The following is a 25025-nucleotide window of genomic DNA, read 5'->3' on the forward strand; positions in this document are numbered from 1 at the left end:
TGCAGAGCAGAACGCAGAATGCGACCAAGGTAATCGGGAGTCGACTTGGGGGAGTCCATGATGACGCGAGGGAGTCTTAAAACTATGTAAAAAAAAAAAAAAACACTGCGGATTGGAATAATCACCATGTAATCACTCTTTAGTGACTGAATGGAGTCATAATCCCCAGAGCTTTGTGGGTAATTTGCTGATCGACGATATACTATCGGCTCCAACGTTTGGTTGCTTAGAGTGCATGTGATGTGCTTAGCCTTGTTTACACTTCTTCGAGCTATTGTTGAATGTGGAAGAGGTGGCAAGCGTGAGAAGAAGCAAGGAGTGAACAGTGAGAGGAGAGGAAGAGCCATCTTATTCAAAGCTATAATTGTGAGAATAATGGTGAGATTATTTATAGCATCTTCCGTCACATGTATTACGAGATATTTCTCCAAAGAAGAAATGTTGTTTTATGGGGTCATGATTTGCTTATAGGCGTTCTATGCCAAATAATAAGCTTAGTTAGAGTGTGGCAGCAAAACAACAAAAAAGAAATCTCAAAACTAGATATAGGAAGCCATGGTTCATGCATTGTTTATTTTTTGAATCTTTGAGATGAACAGACTCAACCTCTAAAAGATCTCTCTTGTCGGCAAACAAAGATACGACTAGGACAATCATCGTGATTCATCATATTCAACTAGTAGGTCCGAAACATTGGTGATATAGTAAAGTGAATATTAGACTTATGAGATAATCCTCATGATCCAATTATTGTACACTAGCATTATTGATTATTGGCTCATGCTATGAATGGGCATAAAATCATGGGCCCCACCCCATCAAAGCATGTGGTGTAAAATGGTGGACCCCATCCTATGCATAGGCTTAGGTTGAGAATGTGGGACCCCGACGCAGGAGCACATACTTACGGGGTGGATGCATCATCCAAAAAGGACGAGCCGCATGAATCCGACGGGCCACATTTATCCTTACTCGCATGCTTTCCGCATGTGTTGCTCTCGAGTATTCAAGTCTGGTTTTGTTGAATTTTTTATTTTAATTATATTTTTTATTACATGAATCCACGTTTATCCTCGCGTATCGAAGTCTGGTTTTGTTGAATTTTTATTTTAATTATATTTTTATTACATTGGCAGACAATCAGAATAAGAATTAGATTAGGATGCTGATTCGTGATTCCAGTTCCAAATTCCGAAAATCCAAAAGTAGGAAGCTTTGGCAGGAAAGAATCCCTAAGGGCCCGTATGGATACCTCCCATTTTGTATTTGGATTTAGAATTGAGTTTTGAATACAAATTGAATAGAACCAGCAGCTCAAGTAGAGGGAGACAGAGAAGGAAAGGGGTACTTCCTAGTGGAGGGGAGAGGTTGAGGAGCAAAGAGAGTGAAGGAAACTGCCAGATCTGTGGATTTTCAATTTCTTATTTCCACAGCAAATTTAGATATCTGATTTTTTTCACTGTCAGCTGCTGAATTAGAAATCCAAGAATTTGATCCGATCCAAATTACAATGCAAAAAAGGGCTGCAAATGTGAGAAATCCAAATCAAAATCTTCTCAGCATCCAAACGGGCCCTAAGACAAATTTTGGATGTAGCAATTTCAGTTCTTAGAATATGAGAAATTCAAGGTTTGGTGAGCGGTTTTAATGATGAATTTCAAAATTCAAGCATCAAACTTTACCTTAAAATTAGGGAAAGAAGAAAACCACCTTTCAGCAGTTCTTTTAATTTCTCACACTTGCCATTAACTAAAAGTGGAATTTTTATCTCATTTAATCAAATATCCCATATTTTTACCTCTAACCTGTTTTTACTCATTCCAACATTCCAAACAGCTCTCAACAATAAATTAGTATTATGAAAGACCAATTTCTAATACTTGCATGAGGGAACAAATAATCAGAGAAAAAGGCAAGTTGTGAAGTTGTCAGCTAATGGAAGTACCAAACACAGAGTCCAAAACTAACTTAAAGGACAAAAAAGAACTCTTAATGCAATTACCATTGCCATGATTCCTCATAGTCAGTATATCATCAAAGTCAAAATTTCTTTCGAGAACATATAAAACTCAAAAGATTTTGCCTTTTACTCTATCCTCTCTTTAGTTCTTAGAAGCTTGCTTTTCTTTTGCTTTTTGGATCTTCAAAACCTTCTTCACAATCTTCTGTTCTTCCACTAAGAAAGCACGAATGATCCTACAAACACAAGAAGAAAAACAACAGTTGAAGACAAATCACAAATGTCTTGAAACAAGAAAGAGCTGAAATTCTCCTACAAACATTAAGGAGAAAAACTACAGTTTCACAAATGACTGAAAAAAAAAACAGTTGGGATAACAGGAACCCACCTCTCCCTAACTGCACCCCCAGATAGAACACCTCCATAAGCGCGATTGACAGTTCTCCGGTTTCTGGATAATCTAGACCTCTTGTATTCCGCAGGTCTCAAGTGAGGAATCTGAAGACAAAAACCCAACAAAATGAAACTTCTCCTACAAACTGTGGGAAATGATGGAAACAGTATCGAAGAAAAAACTCTAACGCTGATCAGAAATCAACAGATATTGAAGTAAACGAGATATTAGTAGCGCCAAAACTTTAGGCCGTGTTTGGCAACGTTAAAAAAATATTACATGGAATATTTGTAGGGTTAGTTGTGTGTGTGTGTGTGTGTGTGAGAGAGAGAGAGAGAGAGAGAGAGAGAGAGAGGGACAAACTTCAGAATTTTTATATATATGTATTTTTTTTTTGGGACTTGCCAGCCCTAAAAATCAGGAAAACAAAATAAAAATTGCAAGAAAGTAATATTTTAAGAATCCAGGCCCGGCAGGAATTGGCAGTGTCTTGAGGAATAATCATGGGGAAGTTTTCTGGGCCTTTGCCGGCCTCATTGTGGTAGCTGACGTGTTGGAGGCAGAGGTGAGACTATTTCACTGAGGTTTGAAGTTATTAGCAAGAGACTGGATAGAAATTGTGCTTGTTGAAGGAGACTCTTTGAATGTTATTCGGTGGCTTAAAAGATAGCAAAAGCCCCCTTGGCGGTTTGATCATCTCTTTGATGAAATATTTGATTGGGTGGCACCTTTTTCATGGTCTTTTCAGCATGTTCGCCGCTGAACTAACAAGGTGGCTGATCGTCTAGCAAGGGAAGAAGTTTCTAAAAACTCCATGGCCTAATTTAACTCTCTTCCTCCTTGACTAGGCCCTTTAGCTTTTATTCTTCGCTTTTCTTTGTATTGCATTTATCTCCTTTGTAATTTGACCATATCAGTCGGGTTTTTTAATGAATTTGGCTACCATTTTCCAAGAAAAAAAAACGAAAGAAAGCAGTATTTTACCAGAGAGGGCCAAAATTTGGATGTTCGAGTGAGGATAGCATGAAAAGCTCGTAAAAACAGTAAAACAAAATACCAGGTGTAAGTACTATTTTTTCACTATTTTTTAAGGATTACTAATCTCCAGTAAAACAAAAGACCAGGTGTAAGTAATATTTTTTCACTATTTTCTAAGGATTACCGATCTCTCCACTCCCACAAACTTAAGTCTCCCTCTCCCTTCTCCGCCTCACACACTGGAGCTCATGATTATTACATGGAATAATTTTTCAAGGTCGCCAATCATGGCGTACTTTTTTTTTAAAATTGCCGAAATTTCATTCAAAACGAAGGACCGAGATGGTTAAATACAAGCATGAAAGAAGGAAACAAAAAAGATACACGAAAAGATTAAAATACCGAATAAGAAAGGACCCAAAAAACTTAAGGCGGTAAAAAATCAAACTGCTCAAAGGCCACCAAATGAACCCCATCCCTGGCAAGCCTATCTGCCAATTCAGTGGCGGATCTCCTGATATGGTGGAAGGAGATACTCGAGTTACCTAAAATATCTTTAATCTCCTCAAATAGCTTTGCAAATCTTCACAGGAAAACATGTGATCCGCTTAACCAACAGATTAAATTGAGGGAATCCCCTTCTACCACTACTCTATCTAAATCTTCTCCTACTAAAAACTTGATGCCTTGATGGACCGAAAGCACCTTCGCCTCACTTTAGTTGGTCACTCCAATGGGTCCTGCAAAGGCCCACTTCACTAATCCCCCATCATCACTAAGGACTCACCCTATGCCAGCCGGACCCGGATTTCCAGGACCAGAGCCATTAGAATTAAACTTCAGAAACCCAGGAGCCAGCGGCTCCCACTCCTGCACAATCGAATGTCAGCGCTCCGAACTGAAGCACACCTCCCTCCACCCGTTCCACAAGTCAAGCGAAAACAAATTTGAAGAGCTACCACCTTGTTAGATAGATAAGAAGAGGTCTTAGCATACCCCTTTGAATATCCGGGCGTTTCTATCTTTCCACAAAACCCGAACAACTTGAAGGAAGGATGTGTTCCATAATATTTTGCCATCTTTCCTCCAATGGGACATCTGCCAAAAATCCAATAGATCAATAAGGTTCTTAGGGAACACCCAAGATATTCCAAATCTTTCCAAAACACCACTCCATATCTCCCTAGCTACCTTGCAATGGATGAATAAGTGGTCCATTGATTCCCCATCTTCAATACATAGGGCACAATGGTCAATAAAAAACATTTTCCACTCTATCAGAAAATCCACCGTCTGAATTCGCTTGCGAAGAGCTGCTCACCTAAAAATTCCAACTCCAGGAGGGGCTTAGATAGACCAGACCCCTGCTACACTGGGGGCTGCAGGACAGACACCGGGTGCTAATAGAAAGATTTGGCGAAGAACTCCCCCAAGGTATTCCAGACCCATACCCTTATATCTGATCCATTCCTCTTTATGTAACATCCCTCTAGTATCTCAAAAAGCCTGATTACCGATTGTAACTCCTAGTCAAAGAAGTTTCTTCTGGAAGCTGGCAACCACACAACCCTATCCTCTCTCCTCTTTAAGGAATCTTTAACTAAAGCCTTTGTTGAAGTTGACACCACAAACAGATCCGGGAACAAATCCTTCAAAGAAAAAGGTGCTTATAACTCTGAATCTAGTGCCTGCAAGAAAAATGTGTTCATAACTCATTATGTCTCTCCACACGGTACACACAGTCTGCCTAAAACGGTCATCTGACTCCCAATACCCCACTTGCGACCCATACTTATTGTCAATTACTTTGGCCCAAAGCTGCGACTCCTCCCCATGTCTCCACCATGGTTTTAAATTTCAGTTTCTGTATGCGTTTCGCCCCTAAACGAAACTGAAATTTCAGCCGAAATCCAATACACAATTAAAAAACAATATTTTTTAATACTAAATTCCGGGCAGAATTGCCGAAATTTCGGCAAAAATTTCAGTAATTTCGGGCGAAATTTTGGTACACCAATAAAAAACAATATTTTTTAATACCAAATTCTGGGCGAAATTTGGGATAGTACTAGCAATTATATGTTCGCAATTCTCTTTTCCCAATTTTTATCTCTTCATGTTTTATTACTCACACCGATCCATCTTCTCCTATCGTGGTGCGTGGGGGTTGTGAATATCAAACCAGCTTTCGGTATTAGCAGCTAGTCTTTTTTTATCTTCGCAATCCTCCTCTTTATTTTAAAGTTGAAACTTCTCTCATTGGCTGCTACAATTCCTTCAAAGATTAAGTCTAAAAAATAAGAACATTGTGCCGTGGGGGTAGCGAATAGCAAACCAGCTTTTTCCACCAAGTAAACCTCTTTTGAATCTAAATCTATTGGAGAGGAACCTATTTCCGTTTCTGCCCATCAAATGGACGGTTTGGATCATCCTATGGTGTAAGCCGTATAGTACTTTTTGAAAAATACTACATTTTATGGGATTACACCAATAAAATCTCGCCGTATAAAATCTCGCTCCAATAAAATCTCAAAATCTCGCTCCAATAATATCTTGCCGTATTAATGGGCTAGAGACGAGACACAGGGCATGGGCATAGTAACCGAATACAAAAGTGACTCTTTAACCAGCGAAATCTTCTGAAAATTGCGACGAAAATTGAGTATTGGGCCTCCATTTCGTTAATTTCGGGTGAAATACACGAAACACCGAAATTTTGGGCAAAATTTCAGTGTACTTTGCCGAAATAAAGTACTATTTTGGGTAAAGGGTGTTTCGGTTTCGGTCGAAATTTAAACCGGTCTTCACAACCATTTACCCAGTAGTGTCTGATTAACTTCTTCGATCTTTCTGATCCTCCTGCCTTGAAGGGTTTGTAAACCTCCTACCACGAAACTAAGATACCCCTTTTCTCTTCTGAACCTCCCCACAAGAACCTTCTTTGAATTTGTTCTATTCTCTTTTTTACACTCACGGGGCATTTGAATAAAGATACCTGAATTTCTAGGAATCTTTGCCAAGACCGCTTTAGTGAGAGTTAGTCTTCCACCCCTTGAGACTAAGTTTCTCTTCCACATATCTAACCTTCTTTCCACACTCTCCACTATAGGATCCAACTTATTTTCTTTGGCCAACACACACCCAATGGAAGACCTAAGTAGAAGGTAGTCGGTCCCAAAAGAAAAAAAAATATAGGGGAAACGGGAAACGAGAAACGAGAAAATGATAGAAAATCGTATAAGGTCCCCACATGTTTCCTACACGTTTCACATGTGTTTTCTACGTGTTGCATACATTTACAACGTGTTTCACACATGATTTACATAAATTTCTCATGTGTCCCATACATTTCGGAAACATTTCTCCAATTTTTTTTTTATCATGTTTTGGAAACATTTCCGAAACCCATGAAACGCTTTTAGAGAAAATGAATTTCCCACCTGCAAGAAACGCGTTTTAGGGGAAACGGGTTTCCCACCCGCCCAAGCAGTTTCCGGCAACTATGGTTTAGAATATTGGTCTTGTGTTACTACTCTCAAAGTGGGCTGTATTTTCTCATGTTCTTTGGGTCTTCACATAATTTCCTTGTTTTTATCTTCATTTTCTTACTAAAATTTCTCATTATCTCCAAGTGAAAATATTTGGGCGTACCCCTTTTCAATATCAGTGTTGCAATAAGTTTATTAACCATATACGAAGCTAATCCCATTCTTTAATTAAAGAATGGATTTTATGTATGTATTCTATGTATGTACGCTAAATATAAACCTCTTTAAGATAGAAAATTGTAGTTTGTAAGACTTGTTATTTGGATATGGAAACCGGTATGGTAGTGATGTGGATCAAGACTGCGGATCAGCGAAAGTTTCACAAAATTGCAACAGATGTAAATGAATGTCATGGAGAAAAATATGAGGGAAACAAGCAAAAATCCAACCGTTTATGACAGATTTACAGAAATAAGATGATAAGAAATTGGAAATATCTTCATTTCTATTCGGATTTCACAAATAAAGTGGTAGTGGAAGGAGATCTCTTACAAATCGGAGGAATCTCCATGCCAATCCATGAAGTTCCCGAAGAACACGAGCAAAACCAACTACAAGAGGCTGGAATCCCTTGAAACCTCCTTAAAACTTCCTACAAATCTCTTCACAAGTTCATGACAAAAGGCCCCCGAAATGAGAGCCAATCACCCTTATTTATAAGCCATGGAGATGGAGAAGCTATCAATTGTCCATGGGTCCAGGTGGTCCCTAGGACACTTGTCTCAAGGAGATTGGTGGTGGCTTCCATGGATGTCACTAGTCTCCTTAGGCTTGAGGTCCAAAGGTCACACAGCCTTTGATCCGTGAAGGTCGCTGGTTGATTATAGAGGGTCCTAAAAAATTTTAAAAAAGATAATATGAAACATCGAACCCTGAAATGCAAGAAATAGCCTCAATTTGCAAACTAACCAGTACATCAAGGAGAATAGGCTGAATTTTCAACGATTTCTCAAACCCTAAAAATAAAACAACAATGGGAACAGGTCCGACCGTAAAAGAACACTAATCTTCGAAAAGAATGTTGACAGAATTTTCTCTAAGAAATCAACATATTCTTGTCAAAAAATAAAAAACACTATGCAATAGAATCAACAAAAATTCTAAAATTTCGTGAAAATAACCGTGTATCACAAAATTATCATTCAAAATCACATTATCATCCAAGGGTTGCCGCTCTTGCCCTTGAATTATCATCCAAAAAAAACCACATTATCATCCAAAAAAAAAACTTTGCACGGTGATGCATGGCTTGGCATCTCCATCCAAATAAAAAAGAGGAACCATCCTCCTGGGGTTGCCACTCTTGACCTCCGTCCTCTTAGGGCCGCCGTTGTTGCCGTTTTCAATAATATTGAAATCATTCGGCACGATCACGGATGACGCCAAAATTGGTAGTTTCCCTAAAAACAAAATAACAAAAAAATATTGTTAATGCTAGAAAAATAAGTATGGTAATTAGAACACAGAGAAGAAAGATTTGGGAGGCTTCTATGAGGAGTAATGAAGAGAATAAACTCACTCCTCCCACGCCCTCTCATCGCTCCCATGTCTAACCCGGAACAAATCCATTGATGGTGCTCACAGACAATGATGAATTGAACAGAATGCAGCGAATTAGTTGAGCATGGTTCTCCATTCACACCATCTCTCATTTACTCTCTCCATTCTCTCATTTACTCTCTCAATTACTCCTCATGGAAGCCTCCCAAATCTTCCTTCTTTGTGTTCTAATTACCTTACTTATTTTTCTAGCATTAACAATTTTTTTTTGTTATTATGTTTTTAGAGAATTACCAATTTCGGCATCATCCGTGGTTGTGCCGAATAATTTCAATAGTATTGAAAAGGGCAAGAGCGGTGGCCCTAAGAGGACGGAGGGCAAGAGCGGCAGCCCTAGGAGGATCGGTCCTCTTTTTTATTTGGATGGAGATGCCAAGCTAGGCATCAACGTGTAAAGTTTTCGTTTTTTTTTTGTAATTTTGGATGATAATGTGGTTTTTTTTTTAATAATTCAAGGGCAAGAGCGGCAGCCCTTGGATGATAATGTGATTTTGGATGATAATTTTGTGATGCACGGTTATTTTCATGAAATTTTAGAATTTTTGTTGATTCTATTGCATAGTGTTTTTTGACAAGAATCTGTTAATTTCTTAGAGAAAATTCTATCAACATTCTTCTCAAAAATTAGTGTTCTTTTATGGTCGGATCTGTTCCCATTGTTTTATTTTTAGATTTTAAGAAATCGTTGAAAATTCAGTCTATTCTTCTTGATCTACTGGTTAGTTTGCAAATTGAGGCTATTTCTTGCATTTCAGGGTTCGATGTTTCATATTTTTTTAAAAATTTTAGGACCCTCTATAATTAACCAATGATAAACAAGATTACCGATTCAGGTTGATTAAACATGACTATTGATTCGATGTTTGCTATTCTTGATCTACTGGTTAGTTTGCAATGGTGCACCTAAAGTCTCGAATTTTTCAAAAAGTATTGCTGGTGCACTTCATAGGATGATCCAAACAGTTCATTTGTTGGGCCAAAATGTAAATAGGATGCACCCCAAAAATCATCATCCTGGGCTCACTTCATAGGATGATCCAAACTGGCCCGCTTCAAAGGATGATCCAAACTATTCATTTGGTTGGCCACAATGAAAATAGGTTGCACCCTATAAATAACCCCCATAGGGCCACAATGTAAATAGGCTGCACCCTATAAATCATCTCCATAGGATGATCCTAACCCTCCAATCTTGATGTAGCCCAAGGAAGGAGAAGTAGAATAAAGAGGGGAAGAGAAGAAGAAAAAGAGGGAAGGAGAGAGGAACCCTAGAATCCACTAGGAAGGAAAGATCGGAGAAGAAGATAGGGGGGAGAAGAAGAGGGATAAGGGGAGAATCTTTGTTCTCAATTCATTCATTCATCATCCAAATCTAAAAACTCTAATACAAGAGGCCTATATATAGGAAATTAAAATAACATGGAAATAAAATAATATGAAAAATAAAATCCATAAAGACTAAAATATGGAAATAAAAATCCTAAAATTTCTAATGGGCAAATATGCCACTTATTGGGCCTACACTACACATCAAATCTACAATGGGATTGCTTGTTATAAAACCTCTATAACCCTCCAATCTACACACGGCCTTTGATCCGTGAAGGTACCCCTCTATGGCTGCCACGTGTATGCGGTCCCCAATACCACATGTCACACACCTCAACCACCCCATGCGGTCACCTCCATGTGGCCCCCAACTATCTTGCCACGTCATCCACCCTTCCCTTCCTCCTTATTACGATACTACCCTCCCTACTACAAGGACAGAAGACTACTAATAGACTACTTACTACTCATCTATCTATGAAACCCGAGGGCTTTGAACAGGCCCAGTAGATGCAGGAGCATCCCCTTAGCTACGCCAACTACTCTCATTGCTTCTTAAAGTAGTCTCTTTTATTACATATGCTTACTTGTAGTGGTATTATTGTCATTTTAGCAAGTTAAGTGTCATTTTAGTAATTTTCAAATAAATAAGGGTAGTTTAGGGATTTAGGGTTTTATTGGGCTATAAATGGCAAGTTTACTCTCATTTCAAGGGGGGAGATTGTATTTGGGAGAAAAAAAAAATTGGGGATCTGAACTTTCTTGGGCCGGAGATTTTCCTTTTGGAGGAAATCACCTTTGATAGCCAAGGGAAGATTCGAGCTTGATCCAAGCTCCTTCCATTGATCGCTTTCTTCTCTTTGTTTGCAAGGAATTTCTCATATGTACCTGTAGCTGGATGCCTCCTTCGTTCAGCTTTTCTGTTGAAGAATTGTCTCTGAGTATTGATAATTGGATTTCATGTTTTCTTTGTTGGATGTAATGGAAGATTATCAAGATTGTTATTGGTTTACATGTTTCCAATAAGTGAATCTGTTCTTGAAGCTTTGGATCTACTAATTCCATCTTTGTCTGTGAAATTAAAACTCAAGTGATGAGGAAAACTTTAAGATCTACATTTAATTGGTAAGGATCAGAGCAGCTCTCGGTGTTATATCATCAAATACAGGAGTAGGTGATTCCAATATGGTTCTTAGAAAGTTTTGTTTTTCATGTTTTGAATTGTATCAAACAACTAGTAACTTTCATGTAGTGGATCTGATCTGAGTTCTTCTTTAAGACCTAAGTAGAATAGATTAATCTCTGGTTTGGATTTGACTTGAAGAAATTCTTGCATGCCATGTGTTTGACAAAATTGGTGAATGATCTTTTAAAATTTCAATCATAGTAAGGTCCAACAATCAGTCCTCATTTCCCATGCATCAAAAGTGGTATCAGAGCCGGCCAGCAAAGCTTCTCAGCTTTGCTCATCCTGGAAACAGATTTTTGCAGGGTTATTTTGACAAAGACTCCATCGTGCAGCTTGCTAGTGGGGGACATATTTTGTGTAGGCTGTTACACCTGTTCTGGACTGTTGTAGTTCAGATTTTGGTGATTGTTGGCTGTTATATTTGGCTTCAGACAGAGATTTCTACTTGTGGTTGGTTGTGTCTTTGAGCAGAGTTATTTTTTGTGTGGATTGTTGGCATTGGTGATCGGCACTCATCTCAGCTTGTTTGGGTTGTGCTGGACTCTTTGGGCAATTATATTTGTTTGGAGCTGTTTCGGATAAGATTTTTGGTCATTGTTGGCTACTATTGTGAGTGGACTTGCATTGATTGATATTGCTTTGGTATTTGCTTGTATGTGTCATGGCATCTAGAAAGGGAAAAGAATCACAATTCTTGGATTCCAAGATAGAGAGTCAAATGATGCAAGTTTTTCAAGAGATGTTAAAGACGTTTCAACGCATGAATCAAAATTTTGACGACTTAATCTTACAAGAAAACCAATCCCCTACCAAGAGCAAGCCAAAGTTTCAAGAAGGGGAGAGACACAAACACAAACATGACAACCAAGGCCCAAGAGGTCATCTTAATTTGAAATCAAGGCCAAGAGTGGCTCAACCTTCTCCTGCACTATCATGGCCAAACAGGGTGACTTCTAAGCCTCATTCTAGAGTGGATTTTGATTCTACTTGCTTTGCAAACCATGAGTACAGCCAGCACGTCAAGAAGACAGTGCATGTGCAAAACAAAGAGGCCCAAGATGATGGATATAAAGTGATTAATGAAGAGGACAGTCATAATCAAGTTAAATGACAAGAAAATGTCATTATTTTAGAGGTGGATACCAATGGCATTGAACTTGTTGACATTAGAGCTGATCATGATGGGCTAGACATGGATTTAAGTCATGAACAAGTGGCAATTGGGCAACATGACAGCACAGGGCAGCAAGCTCACTTGGAACTTGATAATGTCCAAATTGTTTCCATGGTTGATTTTAGAGATAGAGATACCAAGCATGAAGAGCATGAAGAAGAGTTGGATGCGCGGAAGTGACATTGCACTTGAGAATGTTACATATATTGGAGATAATGAAAATCATGTAGATGCAGTGCTTGGCCTCTTAGTGCAGGAGGAATGTCAAGATGGAGCCAAAAATACTCAAGGCGGATGAAAACAATGTTGAACTTGGTGATGCTAATGGCTTGGAGATGGATTCTAGTCATGACAAAGGCAAAGTAGTGGAACAAAACTGTTTTGGGCAGCAAGAACCCTTGGGACTTGAAGATGGAAATGAACCTAAAGAGGAAGTTGACACTTTTGTTGATTGTGACTATGAATTCAGTGACTATGACAGCCTGGAGGAAGTTCTATCAATGGACGATTACCATAGAGAAGAGAGTAGCAGTGAGGAGTTGGAAATGTTTCCAAGGCATGACATGGTTGATGAACAGGAAGCTTCTACATCTGAAAGTCACCAAGAAAGTGAGGTTGAAGCTGATTATGAGGATGCTTCTGTATATGAATATGAGAAAGAACTGGAAAGAGAAGAATTTCATGAAGAGGAAACAGACATGAATTAATTGCAAACGTGGAAAAAGCAACTACAGCTCCAAGCCTTGTGGTGTTTCACAAGGTGGAAGAGACACATCATAGTGAGTTCTATGAGGTGTATCCGGCAGATTCTTCACATGGACGAGTTTCCAAGTGTTTGCTTCTCTTTGGTGTTGCATCTCATTACCACTCTGGCAAGAGAAGATTACAAAAGCAAAGTAGATTGAAGACGGTTGTTTACAAAGGAAGGAACGCCGAGAATCGTGAACTGATCATTTTCATTTTTGATCCAGGCGGAGCCACCTCCTTAGTGAGCTGGTGGGGGAACTCGTGGGCGAGTTCTTTCAAGAAGGGGAGTGTGATGCAGGAGCATCCCCTTATCTACACCAACTCCTCTCACTGCTTCTTAGAGTAGTCTTTTTTATTACATATGCTTACTTGTAGTGGTATTATTGTCATTTTAGCAAGTTAAGTGTCATTTTAGTAATTTTCCAATAAATAAGGATAGTTCAGGGATTTGGGGATTTATTGGGCTATAAAAGCCAAGTTTACTCTCATTTCAAGGGGGAAGATTGTATTTGGGAGAAAAAAAAATTGGGGATCTGAACTTTCTTGGGCACGAGATTTTCCTTTTGGAGGAAATCACCTTTGATAGCCAAGGGAAGATTCGAGCTTGATCCAAGCTCCTTCCATTGATCACTTTCTTCTCCTCGTTTGCAAGGAATTTCTCATATGTACCTGTAGCTGGATGCCTCCTCCATTCAGCTTTTCTATTGAAGAATTGTCTCTGAGTATTGATAATTGGATTTCATGTTTTCTTTGTTGGATGTAATGGAAGATTATCAAGATTGTTATGTACATGTTTCCAGTAAGTGAATCTGTTCTTGAAGCTTTGGGTCTACTAATTCCATCTTTGTTTGTGAAATTAAAACTCAAGTGATGAGGAAAACTTTAAGATCTGCATTTAATTGGTAAGGATCAGAGCAGCTCTCGGTGTTATATCATCAAATACACGAGTAGGTGATTCCAATCTGGTTCTTGGAAAGTTTTGTTTTTCATGTTTTGAATTGTATCAAACAACTAGTAACTTTCATGTAGTGGATCTGATCTGAGTTCTTCTTTAAGACCTGAGTAGAATAGATTAATCTCTGGTTCGGATTTGACTTGAAGAAACTCTTGCATGCCATGTGTTAGACAAAATTGGTGAATGATCTTTTAAAATTTCAATCATAGTAAGGTCCAACAATCAGTCCTCATTTACCCTGCATCACCGGTCCACATCACTCGACGAGAGAGTTTTTCATATCATTAAGGCTCCAAGTGTAAGATCTCTTCTCAAATCAAGAATATCCTCGATGAAGTTTGCTAATATCCAAATGCCTAGAATCAACCAAAGTTATAAACTTCTGTTTCAATTTCGGTCGCCATGGAAACAGAAACGTCTCGGTTTCGGTTGGAAATTTTGGTGGAACAGCTATATAATCCAAGAAATGCATGCTAACATATGCAATGATAGAATTTTAAGATGAAACTTCAAAAAATGCTATGATAAGTATGCTTTTAAATTTCAACCAAAACCGATACGAAGCGACCAAAATGTTTATGTTTCTATCCCCACCAAAACCAAAACTAAAACAAGCAAAATGCATAAACCAAAATCACAAGTGTAATAGTGGTATACTATATCATTATGTGCTACATAATTATATTTATATGAATTGCGTGTGAAATGTTGCGCATGTATTATGTATAAATATTTATATGGATTATATATGAAATTTGATATGTATTAAATTATCAGAAATGCACGACAATGCATTTCACAAGGTGTTCGATTTTTTAAATTATTACAAATGGTTGTCTTGCTTATATGTGGCTTCTAAGCGTCATTGTGCTTATTCTAGCATTTCCTAAAGTTTCATCTTTAAATTCTATCATTTGCATATGATTCCATGATTTTATTGGATTTCCACCAAAATTCCCAGCTGAAATCGAAATGTTTCTATTTTAGTGACGACTGAAACCAAAACCAAAACCGAAATTTAAAACCTTGATAATAAGCACAATTACACTTAGAAACCATCACATAAGTAAAACAGCCATCCATAACAGTCTAACAACATCAAACACCTCCTAAAATGCGATGCCGCACATGTTTGGCAAATTCAATACAAATCATATTTCATGTGTAATTCATATAAATATTTATACATAATATAAATACAACATTTCACAGGCAATTCATATAAACATTTCACAGCCTGTCCCAAGCAAGGATAAAGGAGGAGGGTTGGCGTCAGGTTGGCAACCGGCCGTAAACTTTGCCCCTCTTCTATGAAATGAATCCTATAGAAAATTCATGAAATTTTTCTAAAGGATTCATTTAGCCGACCCCACCTAGTTTGGGACAAAGGCTTTGTTGAGTTGAGTTGAGTTGAGTTGAGTTGAGTATACTAATATAATATACCATTAATGTAATGATGGTTTTGGTTTGGGTATATGTTTCAATTTCGGTATTGTTTCAGTGAGGGTGGAAATGAAAACATTTCAGTCTTTCTGTGTTGGGTTTCGGAGAAAATTTAATGCCATAGAATCAACCTTGATGCCCACACAATGACATTCAATGAATCACCCTCAACCCAAAGGGAAAAGGCCAATTTAATGATATATATCCCAACAAAAGACACAAACTTTCACTTTGTTTCAAACTAACATACTTGTGGACCGCAAAAAAGTTATTAACTAGAGAGTAGTGCAGAAGGATTAAAAAATGTACAAATAAGTCTTTCTAACTAAAATGTGATTCATTAACCACAAGCCTAGTTATTTCTTTCAAGGTTTGGAATTCTATGATTTTGATGTCAAAAATGCATTTGAAGGCAGCAAACCAAAAGAAGAAAGACAGGTATCCTTATTTTTCCAATACATATTAAAGTTGCAATGTTTCGATTATTTAACTATGAAATGTGATTCTCATTGCAGCACCATAACATAACATAATCAACAAAGTTTCATGCAGACACAATAGTGATATGAGATATCTAGCACCAGCCATCCAAACGTAACAAACACGAATGGGAAATTCCTATCTGAAAATGTGTGTGTGTGTGTGGGGGGGGGGGGGGGGGGGGGGGACAAGTAAATATCAATATAGGCATAATTCACTTATACATAACAAATTTATGAAAACAACTAGTGCAAGGCAGAAGCGAGATAGCGAGATGGGTATTATAACTTATGGAAATGTCTATTACTCTTCTTAATCTTAACAACATTCACCCAATGTATAAAACCCTGAACCTGAGATGGGTATTATAATGATAAGTCGACGTACAGTCTAAAAATCAAGCAACAAACACACTCAAAATTACTTTCAACAACCCCAGAAAAACTCATATCAAATGTAAGACATACATAAAAATTTTAAAAAAATAATGGAAAAGAAGTGAAAGATCACATACTCCTTGGATTCTCTTTCCAGTAACGGGGCATTTTGGGCCGCTAGCTCTCTTCTTCGTGGTCTGGAAGATTAACTTCCCACCTAAATTCCAACACAAATAGCACTAAAATAAGTAAATTTGGAATGCAATCCAAATATATACATATAACTAATATCAAAGGGCAATGCACAAAGATCAGGTTATATGAAAAAAAAAAAAAAAAAAAAAACTATTGAATCACAAAACATTGAATAGGAACGAGAAAGGAAATTGAGATTAAAGAACAAATAAAACAGACCCAGATCAGAAAATGAAAAATAATAAATGGGTTTAGAGGATAAGAAGAATATCATCTACTATTTGGGAAAAAAAAACATAAGAACATCGATGGTTTTAATAAAAAAAATGCTAGGGTTTAAGAACAAACGAAAGAGAGAATTAGGGTTTTTTTTTACCTGGGGTTTTGACGACCCTGGTCTGGTTGGATTTGGTGGCATAGCTGTGTCGCGTCCGATACGTGAGCCTTTGAACCATTCTCTCTCTCTCTCTCTCTCTCTCTCTCTCTCTCTCTCAGAAGAAGAAGAAGAAGAAGAAGAAGAGGTTTTGAGGCGAGGGAGAGGATGGGTAGAAAAGGGTTCTTTTGGTTTATGCCCTAGATCGGACGGGTACAATAAATTGATCGGACGGTTCTTAAATGGGAACTTAATTCAATAATTAATTTTAGTATTTCACAGGTGGAGAGAAAGATTGGATGGTAGAGAAGAGTGAGTACTACTAGTACTACTCCAATACGAAGCAACGCCTATTATCTCGTAGTAGGGAGTGGGGACCCACATAGAATTTCTAATGACGTATAGATTTAATTGATTTGATGATCCTAACCATCCAATCATATTTATTTTCATCGTTGAATTTGGGCTGTCCATTAGTAAACTTTTGATTGGATGGTTAAGATTATGAGAAAAGTGCTCTTGGGCAGGGAGTTACCTACAAATTAGTGGCCTAAAAAGCCACCGATTGGTTCGTATGGCGGGTCCAGAAAAAGCGACCGATCAGTGGCTTAAAAAGCCACTAATGCACGGGCAAACTCCTTGCGCAGCTGCGCAGGAACACATTTCTCTAAGATAAATTTGATTATTATGCCTCATAATTTTCATAATTTATTGAAGATATGAGCAGAGGCGTGGGTTCGGCTGAAAAAATAAAAATTGGATATGCCAAAGATGGGACCCACTACAATAGTAGTGTGTGCCTTATTTTTTGTTATAATGGATCCCACTTGTTGCTGGTTGGATGAGCCACACTGCCCAAACAATTCACAGTATCATCTTGGAGGAATGATAGATGCAACGGCCCTCTTTATGCAAGGGCCGGAGAAGGGCCCTCGAATAGATCCACGTCATTTTATAGGCCGGTGAAAGATTTCACAATTAGTCCTTGAAAATATTGTCAAAATGTTTTAAGTTTTTTCTTAAATATTTCCAAAAGTTCCCTGAATACAACTTCAAACTTTCTTCTATGAAAATAGTCTAAATACCCTTCAGCGAATTCTAAGACTATGTTTTTTCGCCCACCCAATTAGCCAGTGCTTTTATTAATATTAAAAAATGATTCAACCTTTCATAAAAGGGATTTGCTAGCATCCATAGCAAAAGGCATTTCGCGTATGGCCTTTTGCATTTGAGAGTAGCCTCAGAGGCTCATTTTTCAGCAGATTTTGTCTTCATTCACGAGGTTCCTGCTCTCACATGCAACAGGCATTTCGCGTATGGCCTTTTGCAATTGAGAGTAGCCTCACAGGCTCATTTTTCAGCAGATTTTGTCTTCACTCACGAGGTTGCTGCTCTCACATGCAATAGGCCATTCACAAAATGCCTTTTGCGATGGACGCTAGCAAATCCCTTTATAAAAATACAAACAAATTGGGCTTATGTGGCTGCTCTTTCATGCAATAGCCGGTCCACAAAATGCCTTCTGCGATGGTTCCTAGCAAATCCCTTAATATATATATTAATATAGTTAATATTTAGTTACTTTCTAGAAATATCTCTTTAGAAGTTAAACCTTTGGGCAATACCATAATCCTTAGGGACTAATTGAGATATATTTTATAGATTGTGGATTTATAGGTTAAAAATATTTTTTTGCATTTCCTAATCTTTATGGTGTAGGGCAACAATTAGAATTCGGGATTGTCTAAGGGGGAGATTTTGGGGGACAACCAATCTATGGTTGACAGGTCCAAAAGGTGGGTTCTGTATGTACAGTGGCGTCCTCCACTTGATTTACAGTGAGATCCGGACCTTTTAACCCTAATGCCCGATTCGGCAAAAGGTAGGGCTTTTTCTTACCCTTTCTCTTCTGGGTCTTCTTCTTCTTCCATTTTCTTTTTCTTGTTTGATGCTTTAGATGTTTTGTTTTCTTGGGTGGTTTTTAATTGAAGGGAAATGGGAACTTGAAATGATCTTTTAATTGAGGGTTCGCTTTGAATTTATTTTGGACAATGGTTAAGTTGTATGTGATATCAAATGCCTTGCACGCTTGGAAGGTTCGCTTTGCAGGCGTGCGGCACTATCACGTGCCTAGCCGCAGTCTAAGGCAGGGACGAGATATTGTCAACCATTTGATGAGTCATCCACACCAAGTCAGCTTAGTGAGAACTCATCCTCTCCCAAAGTCCCCTGTGAATATGCCATGAGATTGATAAAGACATTTATTTTGGAAATTGATTTTCTATAAAATAATAATTATAATATAATTTGAAAATAAGTGTGTGGATGTGTCAATATGTGTCCAGAGGATGTCACCTGATGATATTCACTAATGGTCACGATCACATCATCACAGTTCTCCAATTGATGGTTGATGGCCACAAAATCCAGCAAAAAACGGCTTAAATAGTGCATGAAACATCCTTGCAAATTATCCAAAGTGATGTACATAAAGAAAAATTTACATAAATAACAATATTATTATGGAACAAAAGTGGACGACTTTTGACAATGACTATATATTTCAACAAGGGAAGAGCAAAAATGAGGGCTCTCTATGAAGCTTCCTGTCTGTTAAAGTAATTCTATTCAATTTCTTATGACACCATAATAGCTGATCACTTGTTATTCTTGACATTCTCAAAACCCTTGACACTAATTTCATGTCTACCTGTGAGAAGAAAAGGGCTTGATCTGTTCTGTCTTGTTGCTTCTGGAACCTCTTCACTAGACAGTTACCACTTCTCACCAAGTCTTTCAGTCTCTTCTCTTTCTGCATTCCAACAGAAAGCAAAAGATAATAGTTATTGTTTCATTATAATAAGAATTAGGATCATACAATATTTTCTGTTGTAATTTCATGAATTCCACACTCCCATTTCACAGAATATAGAGCTTAGACATGATTTTACTTCTGGGGTTTTATGAATTCCATTGACCCACATGACTAAATGGTTAGTTCTCAGGATCCTGCACAGTGCCATGGTCACTTGTTTGATAATGGTACTCCTCATTTTAATCTTTATTAAACACTTCCATGTAAGTGGGAGAATGATAGATGGGAATTGTAACTTCGTGAGAGCTTTGAACAGCTAATCAGAAAAGTGCAAACTAAAAATGTGGAGTATCTAACTAAATCAAGGGAGTGCCGATATCAACACTATCAGCCATCACCTCTAAATTATAAAGAGAATAGGTTGCACATACGAGAGAAGAATGCTTACCATTTGAAGACTTGCCCTGATATCTATGAAGAGCTCTGAATCTGCAGGGTCTTGAAAGTCCGGCTGAGTACCCAAAAATCCCTTCAAAATAACAGAAGTTTCATCCTTGTCTGCCTTGATGAACTCCCAGAAAATTCTCATGGATTCCTCCAAGAGCTGAACTAGCATTTCGCTCGTAGTTGCGTTGTCGCCTTTTCTCCTTCCTTCCTTTTTGTCTTTCAAGCAATCCTCTGCAATAAAATTAAGCCTTAAAAAATAGTTCTCAAACAATCGTGGGCCCTACTGTAAATGGGCTAGTGGACAAAAATCACACTAATCTAAGGATCTTAACCAGATAAAAGTCCATAAGGCCTATAGTTAGGATCTTTTGAATGGTGCGAATTTCGTGCCTTGGCCTATCCACGGTAGATCCCGCAACTTGGACGGCTTAGATCATTCAAATGGACATTGCATGAACATTGGGAATGGGTTATTAACCCAGTTGGGATATGGGTTAATAAATGACATTGTGTAAGAAACAAGGGATCAGAAAATGACTAATTTGCCACTGTATTACAAAATAGATGCACAGCTCCTTATAGGATTAATAAGGGCAAATTAGTCTTTTCACCAAGGGTGAGCATTAATCTCCTCTTAGAAGTTAGAGTACACGGTGTGTGGTCATATAGTCCAGTATCCTTCAAAAAGTACTGTACGACCCACTCCATAGGATGATCCAAACTCTCCATTTATTCGGAAAGAAAAGAACCTATTCCTCTTGGAATATATGATGTGTGGCCGTATAGTCTAGTATTTCTCAAAAAGTACAATACAGCCCAGTCCAATGTGCAGTCCCTTTATAAATCGGAGGGTTAGGATCATCCTATGGAAATGATTTGTGCGGCACCATCTATTTACATTGTGGCCCAACAAATAGACAGTTTGCATCATCCTAACTCGAATTTGCTTACCTCGGATTGCTGGAACTTGTAGAAGGTTTCGAAGAACACATCGACTTTTCACGTAGTTTTGAACTCTGGGGCCTTGAAATGGTTCATTCTCCAGAAACCTTTGAGCCAACACTTGGAACTGTTGTAACTCTCCCGCCACCTGATTATATTGACGGCGGTGTCCACGTGGGTCAGATTCCGGCACCTCCTTGGCCTTCCTATATTGCCACTCTAAAATTTCCCATGTAAGGCATGCTTGCCCAACATACACTGTTTCCAAGTCACTAAGTAATTCCTTGACAAACTTTTCCGATGGGTCTGTGTCAGATTTCCGGCGCTTTCCTAGCCAAAGATTGTGGGACAGAAGTGATGTGATCGCCGGAATGGAGATTTTCCGCCATATCTCCGGTTGGAATGGGTCCTTTAACTGGAGGAAGCCTGAAAAATTAGATGGAGGGTATTTTAGTTAAGAGAAATTATCTACTGAGGGCTGAGGCACTCCTCTACCAGGTGTGGCTGTATAAATCCATATTTTTCAAAAGGTAGTGAAAGGCCCACACCATAGATCCAAACAGTCTATTTGATTGGCCACAATGTAAATAGGTTGTGCCCAAAAAAACATTCCATAAGGATGATCCTAAACCTCTGATATATAGAAGTTTTTGCAATGCGCAGTACCTCTATAGATTGGATGGTTAATTAGGATCATCCAATGGTGTGGGCTGAACCGTACTTTTTGAAAAATACAGGTTTATATGGCCACACATAATATAATTTCTCACAATTTGACATTTAGGCCCCAAGTTTGGCTGATCTAGGCCGTCCATCGATCGACATGGTTTTTTGGCCGTTGGACATAAAAGAAAGGAGCCCACTAGAACGATGGTCTGCATTGACCATAGGCGGGCCCTCCTGTGTGATATTCCATGGTGCAACTCGGGCCGGATTGGGTCAGTTTGAGGCCAACCCTAACCCAACCCAAGGACTCAAAACCTCAACCCTAACCTGACCCAAATGGAGCCTCGGTTCAAGGAGGGTCAACCCTAACCCAATCCACTTTTAAATCTCTCAATCCTAACCCAACCCTAACCCAATCTGATTTTTCAGGTTGGCCTGAATTGGGTTCAGGGTTGGAATTAGGTTTATTCGAGACAAAAGGAAAGAAATACAAAAACAAAACCATAACCCTAAGATTTTGAAATTGTGATAAAATCACAATAAAATTAGGGGACGGGTCAGGTTCGGGTCGGATGGAGTTGCCTAAGGCCTCAAACGTAATCCAACCCAAAATTAAATTCATAATTCGGCTGGCTTTTCTGTACCCTAACTCAACCCAGCCTGAGGAAATGCTAACTCCAATAGCCCATGGGTCGAGCCCGGCCCAAGTTGCACTCCCAACATTCCACTATAGTCATTGAAAAATAATGAAGTGTATTTTGATAAATTTAAGGAAAAATTGCCAATGGGGGACATCAAAATACGAGGATTGCCAACGGGGGGACACAATTTTGAAAAATTGTTAATAGAGGGTTGATAACCCCCTTTTGAGAGTTTGATGACCCCATTTAGAGGGTTGATAACCCCCTTTTAGAGACTTGACCCTCTTTTGAGAGTTTGATAACCCCATTTAGAGGGTTGATAACCCCCATTTCGTCCCTCTTAACAATTTTTCAAAAATGTGCCCCCCGTTGGCAATCCTCGTATTTTGATGTCCCCCATCGGCAATTTTCCTAAATTTAAAATGACTACTGATATTGCCACTACCATGAATTGATAATTTCACCAACTCACCTTGTCTTTTACTGTTTAACAGCTGTAAAATGTTATCATAATTTCCAAAAAAGCTCTGAGAAGCAAATTAAGAAAGAAAAGACATGGTGAGTTAATGCAATTATCAAAACATGTAGTGCCATTATCAGTAGCCTATAAAATTTGGTAGTTACCAACTAACTAGAACTGGTAGTTAAAGCTAGACTACTCCCTATGCTCACTGTAATGTGACCAGTAACGAAAATAACAAATAATCAGAGGAAGAAATGGAAAAAAAAAAAAAAAAAAAAAACTTCAACTGACCTATTGCATACATCTTCTGATAGTTCAAGATATCAAATTTCCTCATCCTCTCTCTGTAGCTATTGTAGAATTTCTGCATCTCCCCAACTGGATCCTCCTTCAAGAACTTATCTTCAAATTTCCAAGGTTTCAAATCATCGATTATCTTCGGACTTTCAGATTCTTCAAAGATTGTTGGAAGTCCGGTCGCTCTCACTTTCTTTAATTCCAACCTCAATTGTTCTATCAAATCCTGATGTTCCCAAAGAGATTCCAATCTGTTTGAATCATCAGATTTTTGTCTGTCAGTGTCTTCTGATTCATGTTCAGAATTGCAAGAGTCATTGGTTTGAATTGAAGACGGCCTATTGGTGAAATTAATGTATTCTTTGTGTAAAATACTTGGATCTTCCAAATGGGTTTTTTCGGATTTTTTAGTATCTTTGATTGGTTCAGTCTCTTCTTCGTCGGTGTCTTCTAATTCCCATTTGGATCTTTTAAAATCATGCTCAGAAAGAAACTCGTCAGACAGGTCTGAATAATTGATTTGCGAAGACTCATCATCGCTCACATTAACGGATTCTGTATCTGAATTACCTGAATTTTGCAAATGGGATTCTTTTGAATTTTGGATTTCTTCATTGAAATCCATTCCCATTTGGTTTTCACTGTAATTCTGAGCTTCCGATTTGAGTTCAAACTCGATGAATTCTCCCTCCGAAAGAAAGCTATCGCTGCTCGAATCTATAATTTGATTCTTGACAGAATAAATGTCACTGAAACTAATCGACTCTTGTTCAGAATCAGAACCAATGAAGTCTTTCTCAGACAAAAACTTAATTTCACCAGACACATCTTTCTTACCCAATTGATCTTCACTAAAAACTACAACTTCTAATTTCTCTGGCTTTTCTTCTCTTGTGAAGAAATCTAAGTCAGAGCAGTTGAGTTGTTTCTCATGAACTACTGATTTTTCTTGTTTGAATTGCTCAAAACCTCCCTCTAATAAGAACCTATCTGCCAATTTACTATTTGGTGGTGTCTCCTTATTGCTATGAATACTTGATTCTGAATTGACATATGCTTCTTTGACACTAAGACATAGAACTTTTGGTTCCTCTATAAAACCAGTATAGTCCTTCTCAGAGAAAAAATGGTAATTATTTCCCTCAGAGATGGACAGTTCTGATTTTTCTATGCTTCTTATGATATCATCAGAACTCTGAAACTGAAACTTAAAACTAAAATTAGAAGTAGAAATCTCATTCTGACCGAACTCATCGTTCTCCGAATCATCAGAATTCAATTCATTTGTTGCCAAAACAATTTGATTTTCTTTCTGCTGAGGACCATCGCAATTCGAATCATCCTTTTTAGAGCTGTTTTCTATCTGAAATCTGCAAAAAATCCATAAAATAAATCATAAGAAATCCATTAAAAAAACCCATAAGAACTTTAAAATAAATTAAGAAAGCAGTCAGTCTAGGAATTCATGTTACCTGAAAAAATATGTGGTTATGAGACTTGTAAGAAAAAACAGAGAACTTCTGATTAAAACCCAGCAAGAACTAACAAACAGAACCATTGTTTTGTGAAGAATTTCATTAACTGATATCCCCTTCACCAAGTCCAAATTGGTATCAATTATCAAACATAAACATCTTTTGGGTACCCATCAATCCAATCCACCAGACCTTTTTTTCATTCCCAAGTAAAGATTGAAGAGTAGTTCATCAACTTACTCATTTTTCCATGGAATTTCTTGTATAGGAAATCGACTTACTACCTATTAATCAAGAATTTGGAAGAAGAATATGAGGATTTCAGATGACACTAGTTTGAGGAGGTTGAGATCTGACCTAATTGACGAAATTGAAGCGTAGATTAAGCTAAGTTTAAGGGGAGAAAAGAACATGGCAGCGACTTGGAGCTTTGTTGAGGCTTCTTTGCTTGGTTACGAATTTTAGGGTTGTTATTGTTATTATCGCCATTATAAGTCAGCAAATTTAACCGTTGGGAAGTCTATTTTTTTGGGTTTACTCTCAGCATATTTTCAGGCCCGAATAGGATTGGTTAAAT

General features: G+C 38.1%; 2 protein-coding genes across 3 annotated transcripts; both read right to left on the reverse strand.

Annotated features, from left to right (window-relative positions):
• Positions 1-1903: 1903 nt before the first annotated feature.
• LOC143889639 (large ribosomal subunit protein eL34-like) lies at positions 1904-17001 on the reverse strand. Its single transcript, XM_077393917.1, has 4 exons — positions 16706-17001; positions 16272-16351; positions 2349-2458; positions 1904-2196 (listed from the first exon to the last, which is right to left on the reverse strand). The coding sequence occupies exons 1-4, from the start codon at positions 16782-16784 to the stop codon at positions 2103-2105; spliced, it is 363 nt and encodes a 120-aa protein (XP_077250032.1). The 5' UTR covers positions 16785-17001; the 3' UTR covers positions 1904-2102.
• A 2126-nt stretch (positions 17002-19127) lies between these two features.
• On the reverse strand, positions 19128-24971 carry LOC143889640 (uncharacterized). Of its 2 annotated transcripts, XM_077393918.1 has the most exons (5): positions 24446-24951; positions 22968-24343; positions 20916-21332; positions 19966-20195; positions 19128-19514 (listed from the first exon to the last, which is right to left on the reverse strand). In XM_077393918.1, exons 1-5 carry the CDS (start codon positions 24529-24531, stop codon positions 19266-19268), a joined length of 2358 nt encoding a protein of 785 aa, XP_077250033.1. In that variant the 5' UTR covers positions 24532-24951; the 3' UTR covers positions 19128-19265. The 2 variants fall into 2 exon arrangements, with proteins under 2 accessions (XP_077250033.1, XP_077250034.1); XM_077393919.1 differs by lacking the exon at positions 20916-21332 and having other exon boundaries at positions 24446-24971.
• Positions 24972-25025: the final 54 nt, after the last annotated feature.

Source organism: Tasmannia lanceolata, unplaced genomic scaffold, assembly GCF_043159265.1.
Source record: "Tasmannia lanceolata isolate RefF3 unplaced genomic scaffold, GAP_Taslan_0.1 ptg000013l, whole genome shotgun sequence".
In the NCBI taxonomy this organism is placed as follows: Eukaryota; Viridiplantae; Streptophyta; class Magnoliopsida; order Canellales; family Winteraceae; genus Tasmannia; species Tasmannia lanceolata.